At 35.4% G+C, this 20376-nt stretch overlaps 1 protein-coding gene across 1 annotated transcript in view; it reads right to left on the bottom strand.

The window, feature by feature from the left end:
- The window catches only part of EXOC2 (exocyst complex component 2), a 239568-nt gene that overhangs the window by 148554 nt on the left and 70638 nt on the right, over positions 1-20376 (bottom strand). Inside the window, exons 7-10 of the mRNA XM_090269916.1 lie at positions 12443-12588; positions 12225-12306; positions 10799-10901; positions 6314-6432 (exon numbers count right to left, since the gene is read on the bottom strand). Of these exons, the coding sequence (XP_090126042.1) occupies positions 6314-6432; positions 10799-10901; positions 12225-12306; positions 12443-12588 (450 nt within the window). The remainder of the gene's footprint in view (positions 1-6313; positions 6433-10798; positions 10902-12224; positions 12307-12442; positions 12589-20376) is intronic.

The following is a 20376-nucleotide window of genomic DNA, read 5'->3' as shown; positions in this document are numbered from 1 at the left end:
AATGTCTAAAATAATTAAAATAGTAGGTATTTAGTCCAGCCTCTAAAATATTCTCAGTATTTTTCTTCTACAATAAATCCATATTGAGATGATCAAGAAAAAAGCTTTCCAGTGTGACATATCATATCTAAGTTTTCAAAGAAAACCTGAGCCACATATAAATATATTTCCTTCTGTTGTGTGACCATTTTAAAAATCTCTTGCTTACATAAGTTATTGCTCCTATCCTAATAACCCCCAATGTGCCCCATTCTAATATGTCCTTTTGGAAAGTCCTAATTAAGTACCTATCTGAAAGAAGGGAATAATTACTCTGTGAGCAGGCTGAAACCTTCTCCCTCGAATTATTAAACATATATTTTAAGAGTTAAACTCATTTTCAGAACAAAGAAAAAAATACCTTTGAAGTCCACCTTTAAAAGTCCTGTTTGGGAATGTCAGTCGGGGTTAACCGAAGTCTTTTCCTGGCAAGAAACCTGAAGACAGTCTAATTTTGGATCTATTTCAACAGGAATTTTAAGGGGAAAATGACACTTCTTATTAAGTTGGTAAAAGTTTTCCATGTGCAACAATTAAGGCCACAGGGTTGGTCAAGTATAGAAGACCAGAAGCAAAATGGTTAATTTGGTTCAGGCTGGAAAAAAATCAAATTCTTCCATTAGTATTTAAGCTTTCAAGATGCGTTTTAAGATGTTAGTCTTTATTTTCTATCTTTGTCTGTCCTTAGAAAAATCAAAATATCAGAGAGGTAAGCGACAGAAGAGGAAATGAGACATGATTTGAAGATAAATGACAAAGTGGGTTTAAGGTGCAAAGGTAATCTCCTGTGCTTGTGTCCTAGTGCTTTTAACATGGAAGATACCATCCTCTCAGTTCAAATATATGTTATTACTATAAAAACTGGAACCAGAGAAAGAGCTAATGCAGTGTTCATAAAAATATCAACCTAATGATGACCTCTGCTGACAAAGGCTTCATATACAAAAGAATCTTTCCTAAAAAAAAGTAGCATTTTTATGTAGAACTGTTGTCTCTGAAAATCTATCACCATTTTTGCTCACGACATTTTCTCTGAAGACCACAAAATAAATACAATTAATATATTTCCCCCAAAACCACCATGTAAAGACTTTGAGTCAAAAAAAAACAAACAAAAAACAGAAACAAAAAGTTAATTAAACGTATGCTTGAAGATCAGCTTTACTTAAAAAGAAACAAGGAAACCTTTTGTCTGATATAGTTATAGTCTACAGATTTAAATTTGTATTTTATTTCACAAGACTGTCTCAATTCTCAACCACTGTTCCACCTGGGGGTTTACTTAAAAAATTACAACTATTTCTCTTCTTCAGTGTTAAAAGCTCAAGCACAGATTATAACACAAGAATTTACAACTCGTTCTTAACATTTAGAATGCAACAATCTCTCATTTTGAAAATAGGTTCCTGAGAATATCTGAATAAAAACAATGAAGGTTTATAGTAAAGTGCTAGATGAAATACAGGCATTGTCATCATCACATTCATCATGTTTAGAAATCCTGTTTGATGGAAATATACGTGCTCCAACAATAGAACACAGAGAGGTCTTGTGGAACTTGCTGTCCTACCTCCCTGATTCAGAGGGTGTATGCTCCCGTAGGATGGGGAGAAATCTGAACTACTCACTAGTTCTGCCACTACTCAGGATTCAGGATATGGAGAAGCGGGGTTGTTACCTGACTTCTCTTGAGATACCTTCCTCACATGCAAAATGGATCTAAAGTCTTCTATTAAACATCTGTTGGGACCAGACAATTTCCCAGGTTTCTTCCACATATAAAAAGTCATAATTATGAGAGGATGTCCAACAGAAAGTCCAAATGATATTTAGGAGTTTTTCCCCCGTATTACCTTACATTTATATTAGATACAATATAATTAGGGCACTAATCGATTAAAAGTCTATCATGAACAACTGGTTGTAGATTATATAAAAGAGAAATTGTGCTTATTCCCAGAAAACTTTTAATTAAGGTAAATAATTTATATTTGCATATATTTACACATATATACATGTCTATACTATATAGTATAATTACATTACCTATATAAACATAGATAAGTGTATATTAAATAACTAATATGTAGCCAATGATACATATATGCATTAATGATGACAACCAGAAAAGTATCTAAGTGCAAAGTGGCCAAAGTAAACCATGTTTTACAAATGGCAAATTCTTCCATTCTACATCTATGCCAGATTTTATATCATTTGCCTTTCCACAGAGTATCAGTTAAAAAGCCACGGTATTAATGTATCTAGATCCTGATGATATTAAACTGCTTTCAAATTTGAAAATTGAGTATTTGATATTATAAAGAAATCATTGATAATATTTTAGGTAATGATAATGGTGGTTTGGTTACAGTATTTTTTTATAGAGGTGAGTTGCAATTTAATTTTATTTATTTATTTTATCCTAACCTGAGGACATACCTATTCATTTTAGAGAGAGAGAAAGGGAGGGAGAGACAGAAAGGGAGAGAAAAAGCAATCAACTGCCTCCTGTAAGCATTCCCCAACTGGACTGAACCCGCAACCTTAGGCATATGCTCTGACCAGGAATTAAACCCACAACCCTTCAGTTTGCAGGATGACACTCCAACCAACATCAGCCAGGGCATGGTTAAAGTTTTTAAAAAACATATTTATCTTTTTAAATTACATACTGAAATAAGTATAATGATGTGCACTGCTTCAAAAATAATTCACGGCAAGGGAGGGTTTGGTAAAAACAAATGAGGGTACAGATGAGACTGGCTATAAGTTGATAATTGTTGAAACATGGGAAGTTATTATATTACCCTTTCTGCTTTTAAGTTTGTAAAAAACTCCTTCTGATGTAAGCTCAAAAAAGCATACCAATCTTCCAATTAAAAAGCTTCTATATGTTAGGATTACCCATGTTGTTTATATTGGTAGTGTCTGCTGACAAAAAAAAAAAAAAAAAAAAAAAAGAGGACACAGGTAAGCATGTTCTCCTGAATGTCAAGGAAATTAAAATATAACCTATAAACATCTGATGAATGAATTTAGGAAATTTACATTGTCTTGTCATGAAACTGTAAAGTAAGTTCAAAGGGCTGTAAATTGGTTTCTACTTCCTAATTAAAAGACCAACTTATGGAAACTTTAGGTAAAGCTTGTCACTAACAAATAGATTTACTGTACATTCTATTAATGATTTCCTAAGTCATGAGCAAGTTGTGTGACAAGGCTCATCAAAATAAATTTAAGTAGGGGTCCAGTTACATATAAGCTATTGGCATTTTTTTTCCCCTAGAAATACTGATTTTAAGCAGTTCTGAATGACTACATATAGCAAAATATAACATCAAGACAAGAAAAAATCCTGTAGGTAAATATTTCTTCATTTATCTTCAAGAAAAACTCAGACCTTTGGCAATGTAAAACTGGTTAGCAGATATTTCAGGTATGGATGTGACAATAAGATATATGCAATTTTCAAACTGAAATAGTCTCTATATTGCCCCTAAAATACACAGATATCCCAAAAACTCAAATATTTTCATAACCAAATTATACAGTCAGATCGTTTCTTAGAAGCTAAGTATGAAAATCCTTTATCAGACCATGTGTCCTTTTGTTATCTGGAGACATAGTATCACTGTATTAGCAGAGTAGGGAATGAGGTGACATTTATTGAAAACCTACTAGGTTTATGGACTACTACTTCTCCAATTATCTGGATAATTGATCTTCGTCATTTAGTTTCAATAGAAATATCACATTTTTGAGAAAACTTCCTTGGATCTCCCCATTACAAGACTGGAGTAGAATTCTGTACTCCCTACTTCATAACACTTTTCACAATTACACTTATTTAAGAAATACTTACATGATTTTTAAAAATATACATCTCTCCCACTAGGACTACAAGGTCCAAGAGGTCAGAGATCATGTCAGTCTTGCTCACCACTGTACCCCCAGTCCCTTGTATAGCATCTGGTACACTAATTACCAACCCTGGCTGCACCTGGATAATCTGAAAGCTTTAAAAAATACTGATGCCCGGATTCCACTGCTAGAGGTTCTAACTAATATACCTGGTAAAAATGGAGTGGAGGATAGAAATTGATAGCTTTTAAAACCACCAAGGGGATTCTGACAGGCAGTCAAGGTTTTGAGTCCTGACTACCAGAGTAGATTCATTTAACAAATATATAAGGCCCTCCAAATATCTCCAAAGACTATGGACTAATATATCATTTCATGTCATTTTCACTTACTAAACCTATAAAATAATGACACTAAGGAATTTTGATGTGGAATCAAAAAACAGATATTTGGCTTTTCCTGAAAAAAGAAGACTAAAGAAAGAACACTCACAGTTTGAAAGTACTCTAATTCATGACAAAACTGTGCTATAAATATTATAAATAACTGTGACCTTTCTCATTGTACTTCCTTCTGTGCCAGGACTATTCTCATGTTACCTTATTGACTCCTGGAAACCTTACTAAGTACCACTACATCTTATTTTATATCATCTATTTGGCATCCCAGGCCACTGCTGATGCATTTGCCAACACCACCAGCCTCACAGGACACCTCTTTATCTTACTCTTCTTTTAAAACCCTTGTTGATCACTCAGTTTCCCCTTTGCTTTGGCAATATTATACCCTCCTAGCCCTGTGAATATTTCTGCTCCTTTGCAGATTTCTCTTCTACCAGCCCAGTAACTATCACTCCCAGGGTTCTGTCTTAGTTTTCTCCTTTTTTCATCTTTTTGAGTAAAAAGCATCACTTCCCAGGACCATCTACATGCAGACCACATTTAAGCCTCTTGTTCTTTAAATCCAAAAGGGGAAAAAGTCATTTTCTCCTCTAGTTCCCCTAACTCAATGATGCCATCATCCCAACTAGTTGCCAAGGTCAGATTACAGTTTCTGAACAGCTCTCAAATCCATCCCTTTTTCCATATCCACCACCCCCATGCCAGGCAAGATGTCTGAATTGCCACAGCAGCCTCCTAACCAGCTTCACTGCTCTGGGCTTATACCTTCTCATCTATTCACCACACGGAAGACAGAGTCATCTTTTAAAAAATTAATCTCATTGGGTCATTCTCTTGTTTTTGAACTCTTAATGGCTTCCCCAACACCTTCTGAATAAAGTCCAAATCCCCTGAAGCAGCTATCAAAGTCCATTCAGCCTCTAGCCACTCTGATCATGTTCTCAACTCCAGCCACACAGAATTCAATGGTCTTCTCTTGCTTGAAACCTGGCGTACATTTTCTCTTCCTGGACAGGTTTTTCTCTCTTTCCTCTTCCCCACTTCCATTTCAACCAGCCAATAAATACCCTACAGACCTCAAAATACGTGGCATTTTCTTCAAATCTTGGAATGCTGCTTCTGTGACCTCAAAATTCTGGATCAAATGCTATTCCTAAGTGCTACTGTGGCACTTGGAACTTCCCAGGCTTAGAAAGTAGCACACTGGTGGTATTTTACTAGTCACTTCCCATTTCCCTCCTCCCTGCTAGTTTGGAAGCCCTGTGTCAACCAGGCTCTTGTCTGCCATACTGCCCACTATGTCCTTCGCACCCGACAGTGGCTGGCACATCGCATTCAGGACATTCATTGTTTGTCAGCGCAGCTGGGACTTCTTCCTTCCAACTTACCTCAAGGTCTTTGCAAAGCTAGGTCCTTTTTTCAGGACAGAGTGGGACCAGCAGGTATTCCACATCATTCCAGCTCTTAACTTACATAGAGGTTTCTGTGAAACAATCATTCATCTAAAACATTCTCCTCAGTTCTCCTCCCTCATAAAACCATTATTTTTCTTAACTATTTGGTATACCTTTGTATTTGGTTAGTTACATGTTTTAATTCCATGTGGGCAGGGACCATGTCTGTTTTATTCATCATTATCTATCTGTACTTAGCATAGTGCCTGGTACATAACAAGGCTCAACATTTTTTTTGAAAAAAATAACAAGTAGACTATTAGCATTCATCAAGGGTAATATCATTTCCAACATCAGGATGCTTCTCATCACAAGTTTAACGGTCTCCTAAACTAAATCATTGTCAATACTGCCAGCCAACCATAATAATAGGCATACTTAATGAGTATTCTCGTCTGTCATTCTGGTATAATTCTAAGGGGGTAGAGGAAATGCCCACCACAGATACAGATATCAAGAAAAATAACTAATCATTCCTTAATCATTAAGTGTTTCCAAAATGTGTTAAAGTGACAATATGAAGTGGCATAATGCACTGGAAAAGAACAGCCTTGCCTTTCAGATCTTGTATACAGCCCTCTTTGCAGCTGTGCATAAGATGAAGGATCCATCTGTGTTGAGCTCCAATACACTGCCAAGCAGGGTCGCCAGGTGCATGTATGTCAGACAGGTACCTGAAAAAGAAAGGCCAAGGCTGACCAAATGGACTTCCTCTACACAGCCATAAATAAGGATAAAAGGAAAGCTAGCATATTTCAAAATAATCACTATTTTTTAAGGAAAACTAAAAGATTATCAATTAGTAAAATAGTTCTCAGATTAGCCTCTAATATTTAGTTCTAAATGAATTATTCAAATTTCTTTTCACAAAGTTAACAAACAACAATAAAGCTATATTTTATAAAACCAGGACTTTTTATAAAAACAAAGTAGATAAAGATAACTAACAATGATCCAATATACTGAGAACTTACCTTTACATGTATTTACATTTAATTCACAGTGTTTCTACTTAGTTCTATCATTATATAAAGCGCGGGTGGGAGACAGTATAGGACACACCTGGTGAATATTATTTTTGATTTGTTGTTTTTATTCCTTTTCTGGTCTGAAATTTGGCCACTAGATGGCACACTGACACTGTTTTCTAGACAATCTAAATAAGGGTTAACTGAAACTTAAACCCATTTTATTACTTGAGAGAGATTAGGTGACAACAAGCACTTACCTCTAAAGTCTAAATCCTAATCCATGACTGAGAAAATGCTTTTCTAGAAAATATAGCACAGAGGGGCATTTTTCATAGTTTTAATATAGTTCTTAAAATAATTAAAGTCTTCTTTGTAGAGAAAATATCCAAACCCAAATAGACAACTGAAATAGATTTCAGTTGAAAAATTTCTGCCAAATACCATTCAAGGTTTGGAGTTCAGCCCTCACAAAATATATAAATATAACAAGTTAAATCAAATTGTATCAATTCCAAAAGCTGAGTTTATTGTCTTAAAATTACTCCTAGACCATAAGCTGTCTTGTCTTGAGGTTAAAGATTTTTGTTTGATGATAAATTTTAATTAATGGTTACAAGCTGTGTGGCCTCTAGCCAAATCTTACTAACTCAGAGAATCATCTGATGCTTCTCTCCTGTGTTTCTAGGATTGGGTATTTCCTCACTCATAGACATCTCAATTAGCAGCTAATTAAAGGAAAAACATTTTGTAGTAAGTTAGCGATAAATAAAATGTTGAGAAGAAATCTGAAATCACATTTAGGGACTATCCATCCTGACCCTGACTCTTCAGGCTAAGGGAGACAACCTAATTTCTGAGAAGAGCTGGGCATTTGATTGTCCTGCACAAGAGCCCCTTAAACAGCTTGGCTCACACTGCACAGGGCTGCCCCAGAGAAAGCCCTGAGAGGTGGCCCTTCATCTCCTCCTCGTGACTCTATTTACAGGCTACAAATAAGCTGTGTCTGTATGAGAGTGACAAATCAGTTAATAGCATCCCTACGAGAAAAGTACAATCTAATTACATTGAGCTTGGCATAAATAATGTATTTCAAAGCTTTCAAAACCCGATCAGATTCTCCCTCCGTCCTAAGGCTTTCCTCTTTTACTGACTGGAAGTCACATATGAGAAATAGCATGTTGTGTCACTTCCCCAAAACGCATGTGATTTTATTCTCTCTTGCCAGGGAGACTTGGTCTTATCGCTCTCCTCAGGTTTGTGTTGCCTCCAAATGCTCCTGCAGCACTTCCTCCTGATGCCTTTACGCACATGACACCCTCCGATTTGTATTAGCTGTAAAACACAGGAACGCGGCTTCCTTTTCATTGTTACACTACTGCATAGGAACACAGACGGTCCGTTTACTAGGACTCTTTCTCAAGCAAAAGAAGTCAGTATGTTTTGCTTAGTAACTTTTAAAATTGTAAGTCTCTAGAATGGTGACTAAGTCCTTGCAAAATTTAATAATAATTCTCTATTGTCTTATTAATGGGTATTATATTAAAAGTTTTATAAAGAAAGATAAACATGCTCTCTCAGAAATTCAGGTGTTTCAATTTAAAAGTACAGCCTGTGCTAGGCTTTTCCTTGGTTAAATGATATTAATCCAGTAAGTTTCTTCTTTTCTTTTAGTAAGTAGCTTAAAGGTAAGTATTAGTTTCATTTCAAAAATATTTGTTTAGAATATGATACACGTCACTGCCATCTCTTTCAAAGCTGTGTGTTAAAGAACACTTTCTATAAGACTTTTTGAGGAAAAACATGTTAATAATGATGAGTATAGGCTCAACATTTTAAATTTTAAGAAGTTTTTAGTCATATTCTGACATGATTTTTAATAATTACGAAAGGATAGAATCACACTGACATGGGAAGAAGTATATGAAACTTTACTTCTTGCTAAAGAAATGAGGATGAAAACAGAATAAGAATAGAGAAAATAATCAGAAAGTTTTTAATTTGATAAAATAGAGAACAAAAGATAACACAGTAGTAATCTGATTTTTACTTACACCATGCATAACTTCAATTATATAAGAGTAATAATAGAGATGCTTTTTTTTTTTTTTTTTAATGAAAAAGCTGTCTCTATCCCAATGAAGTATGCACAGCACTTATCATCATAAATACCAAAGTCCAACAGATATCTGACCTGGTTGTAATGTTATTTTTCCTATTTATTAATAACTAAAAACATAATTCAAAAACATATGTAATTGCTTAATATTTTTAAAGCTCATCAAAAATAAAACAATTATTAAAAAATAAATGAGCTACTGGACATCGTTATTGACCTTTTTGTTCTTTTTCCTTTAAAGGAAAAAAAACAAACAAACATTTAAATAGGCCATTTAAAAGAATCTTTTTTAACACCTACCATCTTTTAAATACTATGTAGTAAGTTAACCACTTATAAGAACTACACATTAGTTATCTAATAATAGTAATTCACTACATAAAGATATCATACACTCAATAAGGTTTAACACATTACTATCAGAAAATTTAATAGGATAAATGTCAACAGTAATATAAATACAAAGAATAATTAGCAGAACACAGATGAAACATTAACCAATTGTATTCTGAACAAGGCAATTAACATTCCTGGAACTCTGTCTCTTTATATGTTAAAAAAAAAAATACATTCCTCCTCACAAAGATAGCTTAAAGAAAATCAAAATTTTCTAGCTGTGTGCACTGAACAAACAGTAACGGTTGTAATACAAATCTCCCTAACTGGTGACCGGGAGGGTCAGAAATTATAAACAGCACACCTCGGATGGTGTCTGGGCACACTGCAGACAAGGGGGAGTGGCAGTAATCAATTTTAGTGTTCTCTACTCCACTGAGAAAGCCTCCCCTCCCTTTCCTGTTCAGCAACATCAATATGCTGACAATGACAATAGTTCAGTCTTGCTGTGCTCCTGCATTACTAGGAACACAAGTCGGAATGTGGACCCTGTACCATCCACAAAGGCAAACAAAGCAGCAGCTTTCAGACTTGACCCTCTCTTTCCATACCTGGAAAGTATTTTCAATATATGTAGTCTATTATCAACTACCAAATATTTAATAAACTTCATTAATTATAGAGGGAAGGTATTAAGTCTGAAAAGAATTGCTTATTCTGAGAACAAAGGTTACATTCGAAATATGACAGAAAATAATGTTCATAATTTTAAATCACAGATATAAAAGCTTAAATTTATATGCTTTGTCTCCAAATCCTGATACACTGTAAATATAGTGCGTGCGAGTGTGTGTGTGTGTGTGTGTGTGTATAAAATTTATTAACTACTTAACTATGTACCTGGTGCTATACTAAATATATTCTTGATTATCTTTGCAACAACCCTGAGACGCAGATTGTGTTAGCATGTCTATTTAACAAATTAATAAACTGAAAAACTCAAGTAACCCAAAGTAAACAGCTAGCTCCCATTATGCTACACTGCTTCTTTCTAAAGGCCTTCTCATCACATCCTGTGATGTCCATCACTTTCAATATTACTGCTATTTTTTTTTGTTGTTTCCCATTTTCTTCTCAAGACTAAAACCTTTCAGAATTTTACTGTTGAGCCATGACCCACTTTTATGGTATGAATAATTTCTCACAATGTGATACAATGTTGTCTCTAAACCACATAGGGAGTTCCTGCCTTGTGGCCTGAGGCTGCCCACAAGGTGCAACACCCAAACCATCCCTCTAGGTTAGGTAAATCCTTGTTGAGCAGGAAGAAGAGGTGACTAAGCAATGAGACTACTTTTCCTTTACTTAAACAATGAGAATTTTCTTGCCCTTAAGAGTACTTAAAATTAAATAATAATAACAATTTTTTAAAAGTGAGTACTTGCAAATCTATTAGTATACAAAAGAATTTTAGTGTCCTACACTAGGTACTCTTGCTTTCGCTTTCATTATTTCATCAGTCTCCTAATTTTCCCCAAATTAGCTTTAAGAGTTAGAATAAGTATCCAGTATTATACAGATATATGTGATTTGTGAAAATTCTTGCAGCAAGTTTACCTTATATAACGTTTTTGGTCATGTAAGGTCGATGGAGTCTCGAGCAATTTATCCAGAAGTAATTCTCTTAAAGCTTCAATCCGTGTTTCTACTTCAGCATAATCTATTTTTTAAAAAGAAACAAATATACAAGATTTACAGAATGGAAATTCACGATCAAGTTATGGAAAGCAGAACTGTGGTTGCCTTGGGGTGACAGTGGTTGACTGAGAAACAGGCTCAAGGGAACTTTCTGGAGAGATGAAAACACTCTATCTGGGGTGTGGGTTACAGGGGTGTGTGCATTTGTGCATTTCACTAAATGCAAATTAACTACAATCAAAATAAAATTAAGTTTTCTAAGTCCTTATGGAGTTAGGACTTACAAATCATAAAGCCCTGTGATATTTCTCCTAGTTGATAAGGCATTATTACTACAGGGCATTTTATAGGCTTTTCTTATTGTTTTATTTTCTGTATCTGGCATGAGATCTTTGCAAAAATTATTTAGTTTACTTTAATGTAGGGTCAGAATTCATAAATCTTTCTTAAGAGAGAAGATTAAATGTAGGTTTCTGTCTTTATAAAATATTTATAAATATTTATAAAATATTTATGAATATTTATAAAATATCTATAATTGATTCCAATAAAATAGATTTTTAATAACATCATGGTTAATAAGTGGCAACCCCTGGCTGGTTTGGCTCAGTGGATTGAGCGTTGGCCTGCGAGCTAAGTGTCGCTGGTTCGATCTTCCAGTCAGGGCACATCAGAGAAGGAAAACTCTGACTCCAAAAAACCTCCGCTGCCTTGTGGCATACCTCTTCAGGGGAAAGGCTAAGGGAGTAAACCCCGACAGAAAATCCGGAGCCGGAGTCCCTAAGGCGGTTTGACGTTGTAGTCAATACCGGCAACTCCTGCGGCGCACCTGAAACCAAGCTGTATTGACTCCGTCTTTCCCTTGGACCCTTCAGCTGCGAAGAGAGGGGGCGTCTGCTGCATGGGCAACAGCAGACCCTCCATATCACCCTGCCCAGGCTCTGTAGCTTCAGCTTCACTGGAGAGGACACTCCAGCGTCATCGCAAGATGTCGATTCAACACGGGAGGAGACAGATACCGTGTCACTCCCGAGTCGGACTGCACAACCATTCTCAGCGGTGCAGATAGACTCTTAAGAAGCTACACCATCGTCTCTCGAGACGGACGGCTGCCGACGAATAAGTGGCAAAGAATGTCTAAGAACAATCTATTCTATCGTTGTGATTCCTCATTTCACTACATCTTAGTAAGAAAAACCATGTTATTTTTGAGGTAACTGTCTTACATTTTAAAAAGAGTTCCCTATAAACAAAAAACTAAAATGCATGTAAAATCTTTGCAGAGTACATCCCACATTCTTCCTGTAAAAGGAACGAAGATCTAAAAGCAATAAACAAATCTTACATTTCTTGAAAACTTGCACCTCCGTTTTCCCAAAGAGTGACTTGGCCTTTTCGTAATCATTAATAACCACATCATAATCGCCCTTAAAAAAAAAAACATTTTAGAGACTGTCAGTAAAGTATAATAAAGACATTTGGTTAAGCTAAAAAAAAAAAAATACTTAACTCTTTAAAATTTATGACCTCTATAACGATAAGTATATAAAAAACATACTCTACCTTTTGAATATTCCTTTCAATATTTAGAGGAAGGTTGAAAAGAAATTTAAATCGCTGGAGCACATTGAGGGCATTTCTAGTGGAATCTGCCTTGTCCTTTCGACCTAATACCTCTTGAAATAATGTGTCCGCAGTATTACTTGCCCCTGTTTTAAAAGAAAAAACCAAACTTAGGTAAAAATTGATTTTATTCATAAAATGTATAACTGGACAAAAGAAACAAAATGTTAGACTGTTATTATAGCTTTACAGTAAAACTCAAAGGTTTTTTAAAAAGTTAGCTATCAGGGAGATCTATTATGGTTTGTTAAAATACAATATACATTTTGCCTGCTAATAAGTCTGTTCTTATGTTAAGAATGGTATCCAATTAAAAATAAGAATATTTACCAGGCCCACAAAAATTTTCTAATGTGTACATATTTATTGTTAGTCACTCTTCTAAATTTTATAGCAACTATGGGCCCTTAGGTTACTTCATTAATTAAGTTAAAACACACACATATACATATGTGCAAATACACATACACTAAATTCCCTAGATTCAATATGTGGTAATATACAAAACAAGAAAAATATTTTTCAGAAAAGCTGTTCAAAAGAAATATTTTAGAACCAATCCTGTTTTTTGGTAAAATTATCTCTGTGTAGCAGGCACAAAAAAACTACATAAGCATTAAAATGACAAACTTTAACATATCATTAATGAACATTTCTTGTATCAGCTAATTCTTATAATATTATACACAAACTGGATATTTATATATTTTTAACCCAAAGTACCTCAAACTATATGAATCACTGCAATGAAAGAGTTGTGTTATCTACAGTGAAATTTATTATGGTCAAAAAAAGGTTAAACATTTTAAACTTATGAATGATTTTTAATTAGCCACAAGAAAAGGGGAGAAAAAGAATAAACTGTTTTCCACTGTTTGATCATTGCACATAAAAAGTTTCTACATTATCTGGTCTAGTGACTACACTTTAAGCAAAGATGAAAAAATTACCTCGGTCTCACTGGGTGGCTCGCATGCCATATTCTCTACTCCACACTGTGGGTGGCCTCATCCTGTTAAGTCGTCTTTATAACTAATTGTTTTATCTAAATATTGTTTAAATTCTGTTGAAATTTTAAAAGCCTGATATAAAGGCTTTGTTTTGTCAAAATAGTTGCTTTCACCACATTCTATTTAATGTCAAATACTAAATTTCTGCTGTAATATGAGAAAAACATACTCTCTTCTTGCCACCAAACCACACAATGGTGGCTAAACGAATATCTGAAATCTGATTATGGTTAAAACTACTTTCTTGAAAGAAAATCATTATTATTTGTTTATCATATAAAAATAAAAACTTCATGAATTGGGGCTTCATAAGTAAATTGATATGTGAAAGTGATTAAATATTTTTAAAAGCTTGATTAGTTATATGTAAGCTGTGGATACTAAATCCCTAAGCACTTTTTATATATAATGAAGGAATTTAAAGCAAAACGTATGAGAGTTCAAAATTAGATTTTCTCATCTTATTTTAAAGATAATAAAGTATACCAATGAACAATTTTAACTCCTCTAAAAAGTATGAAACCAAGTACAGGTAGAAAATTCATTTATAATGAAAAAAACATATAAACATTTTACAGAGAAAAATGACACAGAAATTATAAACTATAGAATTATAACATAGAAATGTATGTATATATGGAGAATTTTAATTTGTGCACATAGACATATTATAAATTACAAAATTATAATCTTTTTAATAGATAACTTCTGTCCATAAGTTATTATTCTGTTGTGAATTTTACTGCATTCACAATAAAATTTTTAAGAGTTCATAACCCTATGAAAACTGGACAATTATATCTAGCAATAAAATAAATGAGAGCGGTGAAAACAAGATTTGATCAAGAAGATAAAAATTTATCAGCAGCTCACAAAATGCATTTTATGTCTTTATTCTCTAGGATGACTAAGAAGAAAATGAAACTGGGTGGGAAGCTACCATGTTACATTATAAAGTTGTACACCTGAAATTTATATATTATCAACCAATGTTAACCCAATACGTTTTTTTAAAAAGAAAGAAAATGAAATTACTGAACTCAGCGTTGTTATTCACATGTGATGGACACCACAAATAAGCCATTAGTCAGGCATTTCAGAACAATCCCCCTTGGCACCAAACCATCCACATCCTTACTCCACCTTCTTACACCTGAACACCCAATTTTTATGGCAGTTGGCAGGGGCCTGAACATTCAGGGTGCAACCACATAACAAATCTAACTGAATGGCATGGTCATGAAAACCATAACTTGGGTCTTGCAGTTTGCAGGAGGAACCCTGATCTTAAAACTACTAGCCCTGAGTAAATCTAGACCTGAAAATTCATCCTTTTTCAATATCAGCTCCCTGGAGAGGCTGTCATCGTCTCAGTTACAGAGATACCCTGAGCATTAACAGCAATGCTGCTACAATAACAACTGTAGCTGCCACTGTTGCAGTTGGGCTGACTAAACAATAAAATTTTCCTCCATGTAAGATGGGACATAGATGGACATTGAGGACATTATGCTAAGTGAGCTAAGTCAGAAATAGAGAAAGACAAATACTGCATGATATCACTTATATGTAGACTCTAAAATAGGCAAACTCACAAAAACAGAGAGTAGAATGGTGGTTACCAGGGGCTGAAGGGGAGGGAGTGGAGAAAATGGAGAGATATTGATCAAAGGGTAAAAACTTCTAGTAAGAAGATGAATTGCCCTGGGTGCTGTGGCTCAGTGGATTGAGCGTCGGCCTGCGAGCCAAGTGTCGCTGGTTCGATTCCCAGTCAGGGCACATTACTAGGCTGCATGTCAGGTCCCCAGTTGGGGGCACGAGTGAGAGGCAACCACACAGTGATGTTTCTCTCCCTCTCTTTCTCCTTTCCCCTCTCTCTAAAAATAAAATAAATAAACATATAAATAAATAAATTATTTTTTTAAAAAAAGAAGATGAATTAAGTTCTGGGGATCTAGTTAATGATAACTGTATTATATATTTGAAAGCTGCTAAGAAAAAATCTCAAATGTTCTCACAACAAAAAATAAATGAAATTACATGACGTGATGAATGTGTTAGCTAACACTAAAGTGGTCATCATACTACATTATAAAAGTGTATCAAATCACCACATTATATACAATGTTATGTCAATTATATCTCAATAAAGCAGAGGGGATGGGAGATGGGAAGAAAAATCACTGCAGCACTGCAAACTAACCAAATTCATTCCTTCCCATTCATCTTATCTTTAAGAGTGAAAAAAAAAAAAATTGTGCAGGAACTCATATTATCTAGAAAAGCCAGTCATGTAATTCTGATGCTGTCTTACAATTTCAAGCATGTTTGCTTAAAGTAAACATGCTTTCTCTTACTTCAAAGTGACCCTTTTGGGTCCTTTTCATGGCACTGACACTTGAGACAGTATATCATGAAAGTGATTTTTATGTAGTCTTTGCTTAATGTGATATGGAGAGATTATGGCGAGGATTAAAGACTCACCCCCAATACAATTTATCAGAGAAATAGGTAAGTTAAATGAGATTAGGAAACCTTAAAATGCCTGGTAATTTAAGGTAACTTAAAAATGTATACTTAAATTCATAGCAAAACCAGTACCACAATGAGATCTAACAACCTACTTACTACATGAGTCAGTTTCTCTAAACAGATTCGAGAAAATGAAGAGATAGGCTGCCATCTCTAACATGATATTACATAAATAGTATCATTCCAATGGTAAATGCTTGTTTACAGAGTCATGCCCAAAAGTGGAATTATAGAACACCACATGAAGTACACAGAACGGAATTGTAGGGATGAGAAAAGAGCAGAAGTTGATTTATACTGCTCACAAGAGCCAACTATCCCCTATCTCTTTTCAATTCCCATTCAGTAATGTCAGGTTGGTGGCTTGAAATCAACCATGATGGGGGAACTTACACATTGGAAATGCTATTATTAGAGTTCGTTTTCTTCTTTTTCCCTTTTTGGAATGCCAGTTATTAAACATTTACCATCATACCACTGAGTAAAAATCACTTCCTTTCTCACAAACTTGACCCTAACTAATATTCTTTAGTGTTTCATGTCCTTGGTTTTTTTCTTTTAATTTTACCCATAGTACTTAAGGTGAAATCATTCAATCATGTTAATTCAACTACAGTCTCTATGCTGTTGATTCCCAAATCTGTATCTTAAAATATGCTTATTAGCTTAAGACTAACCTTCACATATATTTTTCACTAGACGTAGAATAATTTTTTTAAATGAATTCACCCATCACAAAGAAGTCCTTTATTCTGAGACATGCCAAAGATGAAGTCCTGTTTTCCTGGGTGAGACAATTCAGTCAATCAGCCCTCACTGTTTTAAGGAGATCCTATGGGAGCATTTTTCATGACATCTCGGTTTCATCCTATGGTACCAACTTAGTCTCTGAGGAGGAACCCTGAAGATTTCCATTTGAATGAACCCTGACAGCAAAATTGAGAAGGACAATAACCAGGAGCAAGTCAGCAGGCTTGGAGCACAAGAATAGAACCACGAGTCTAGGCAGATAATTTGGTGAGGCTTCATCATGCAGAACAGTGGAGAAAAGATTACTGGATGGACAATCAACTCTAAGACCCTTAGTTTACCTGCCTTTGAGAAGAGCTGAGGAAGTAGAATGAAAAGAATGAAGATGTCATGGAGGGAGAAAAATTAGCATCTATGGGTCTCTCATAACCTAAAAGGAGTTTTGAGAGGCCTTTGTGGGTGGCATAAAGACATACTAGACATATAATGTCTAGCACTTAGTCTATGCTAGATGCTACTCTAGAAAGTTTATATTAATTATTCTAAATTTTTATTCTGAAAACATGTTTGTTAATTCATTTAAACTTGCTCATGCCCAAAAGACAAGACAAGCACTATATCCCCATTTTATAGCGCAGGCAACTAAAACACAGAGAGGTTCTTTATCTTGCTCACTTTTGACACCAGTAGGAGGTATTGAGAGCTAAAAAGATATTATTCATGGGCGTAACCCTCAGAAATCTCAAACTCAACATGTTACAACTCTAACTGAATTTTTTTTCCTTTCCACTTTTCCTGCCCCAAACCTGCTCCTTCTTCCTCCATTTGTGGCCAGAAATCTGAAAGTCATCATTGATTACTTCATTTTTCTTCTTTTTACATCATCCAGTAACCGAATACTGCCTCCCATCTGTTATTCACTCTGCCTTCAACATCTCTACTTTGCTAAGTCCTCAGCATTTCACTCTTACAAAAGTACCTTATACCTGGGCTTCTCTTCTTGTCTCTAGTCTAGCTCCCTTCTAATCCATTGTCTATACAAAGGGCAGAATGTTCTTTGAAAAGTTCATAATATCACTCCCTTATTTAAAATCCTTCAATGGCTCAGTATTCAGGATAAAGACAAATCCCATGATACTACATAGAAAGCTTGTCATGAGCAGACACCCTTCAATCTGGCACCCTTGCCTCTCTCTTCTGCACATCAGCCACACTGGATCCAGATTCCTAGAATGCAGCCCTCTCCTTTCTAAAGTTGGCACCTTCCTCCTCAATGCTGCTTGCTCTGCCTGGGACAGACTATAGCCATTTAGCTGCCCACCCACCAACCTCTTCTTGCCTGGCTACTTCCTAATCCTTTTTTAAAACTCATGTGACCGACACCCACCCCCCTCCTGATATTCTCTCCACTCCATTTTCCAATGAGGTCCTCCTTGTTAAAGATCCAGATGTACTCCAGATTGCCAAGAGCAGAGGATTGTAACACCACAATGTAATCACTTGCTTGTCTGTATTTTCCAGTAGACTACATACACTCTGAGAGGTAAAGCACTAAGTTTTACCTTCACAACCCTGTGTTAGAACACGTGCTCCATAAATGCTTACAGAGCAAGGACTAAAAAATCTTGAATAAGTGCTCAGTACTTTCTACTTAGAGAGGTGGTACAGTACAGAACAAGCGTTACTTTGCATGCTGTGCAGGACCATATAAATGACCATGCAAGCTAAAACCTAGCAAGAAACTTAATAATCAACAGGGAAACAATTGTTATGTGACTTTTAAAATTTTTGTTGAAACATTCAAAACTTACTGTTGGTTACAAATGAATAAGTATATTAAAAAGCCCTGACTGGTGTGGCTCAGTTGGTTGGGCATTGTCCTGCAAGGCGAAATTACCGATCAGGGCACATGCCTTGTTTGTGGGTTCAGTCCCTGGTCAGGGCAAGTAGGAGAGGCAACCAGCTGATGTTTCTCTCTCTTTCATTAATGTTTCCTTCCCTTCCCCTCTCTATAAAAATAAAATCTTAAAAAAAAAAAAAGTAAAAAGCTATAAAACTACTATTTATTTAGTACATTGTAATTTAAAACATTAAAAACACTGAAAATTCAAGTGTTCCACTTATTATTTATAAATTATCAAGATTGCTTGCCTTGTTTTTCCATCATCAAATTTATATGTATGAAGCTTCTTTTCTGTGCTTTGACAAATTATCAGATTCCTAAACTTATCCTTTGTACTTTTAATGTCACAGATTATCTGAGTCTTTCTTTAAGTATCACTTCCTATAAACCATCTTCAAATTTTTCTTCACACTTGCCTCATTTCCATCAATAAATTCACCATCCCTGAGTTCCTCTGGCTGCACAGTCTGAGCCTTTTGAACAGCAGCAGGGTCCAAAACCCCACTGTCAGCTACTTCTTCTGTAACTTCAGTCATGTTAGATTTGAATTTTACTTACAGTTATCAATTATTGTTTCTTGATGCATTTTCATCTTTGTGGGCCAAGTCCCTCTTTTAATTATCCATTTTCTGTACAATGTCATGTGAGACAAAGAGGCCACATACAATTACCCACTCTGCTGTCTGTGTGTGAACTGGATAACATAAGCAGTGACCAATCACCAATCAAATCAGAAAAGAGATACATGGTCACAGATTACTTGTGTATCTGTTATTTACAGAGTGATCTATGGATGGAAGAGCTAGCATCTGAGTTTGTACTTTATGTAATTATAGCAAATACACTGTGGTAACTGAAATTCATCCACATCAAAACCAGGCACAGCAAAGTCAGTAGGTAAAGTACAAATCTGAAGCCAAATCAAGACAAATCCCAACTCTATAACTTACTACTTATATGACATTAGGTAAAGTCATTTGATCTTTCTGGGCTTCAGTTTTTCCATCAATAAAAGGGAGACAATAGTACAAACCTCATAGTTATTGTGAGGACTAAATACAAAGTCTGTCCAGAAGGTATCCAGCCATGTACTATGAAAAACAGAGGCATTTATTGAAGAAGATACAAGATACAAGAAACATTGTACACAGGACAATGACACCTCAGTCCCCTTCAAAGTAGGCACCTTGGGACCTCACACAGTTCTCCCAACTGTCATCAGCTACCTTGTGTTTTTATGAATCTCATTGAGGGTCTGAAATCTCTTTCCTTTCAAAGGTGATTTTAGTTTTGGGAAAAGCCAGAAGTCACAGGGCGCCAAATTGGGCTACAGGGGGGCTAAGTCACCTGGGTGATTTGATGTTTCACAAAACAACTAAACGAGACGTGATGCATGAGCAGGCACATTGTTGTGATGAAGCTGCCCATTGCTGCAGTTTTCTGAATCATCCAAATAGTTTCCACAGAGGAATGTTCAAGCTTAATGCAAAATGTGATGCAATTTGTTGCTCTACAAGCTCAGTCATTTTGAATATGACGGATACACAGTACACATGCTCATTCAACAGTGTCTACCACGTGGCCCCACTGACTCATATAGTTGTGTACCACGTGGCCCCACTGACTCATATAGTGAGGTTGTCATTGTTCACGCATGCACAGTCCAGTCCACTCTCCTT

This window comes from Furipterus horrens, unplaced genomic scaffold (assembly GCF_987537825.1).
Source record: "Furipterus horrens unplaced genomic scaffold, mFurHor1.1.pri manual_scaffold_3, whole genome shotgun sequence".
NCBI lineage: Eukaryota > Metazoa > Chordata > Mammalia > Chiroptera > Furipteridae > Furipterus > Furipterus horrens.
The sequence above is the reverse complement of the archived record's forward strand: the minus strand, read 5'-3'. Positions and strand labels throughout refer to the sequence as shown.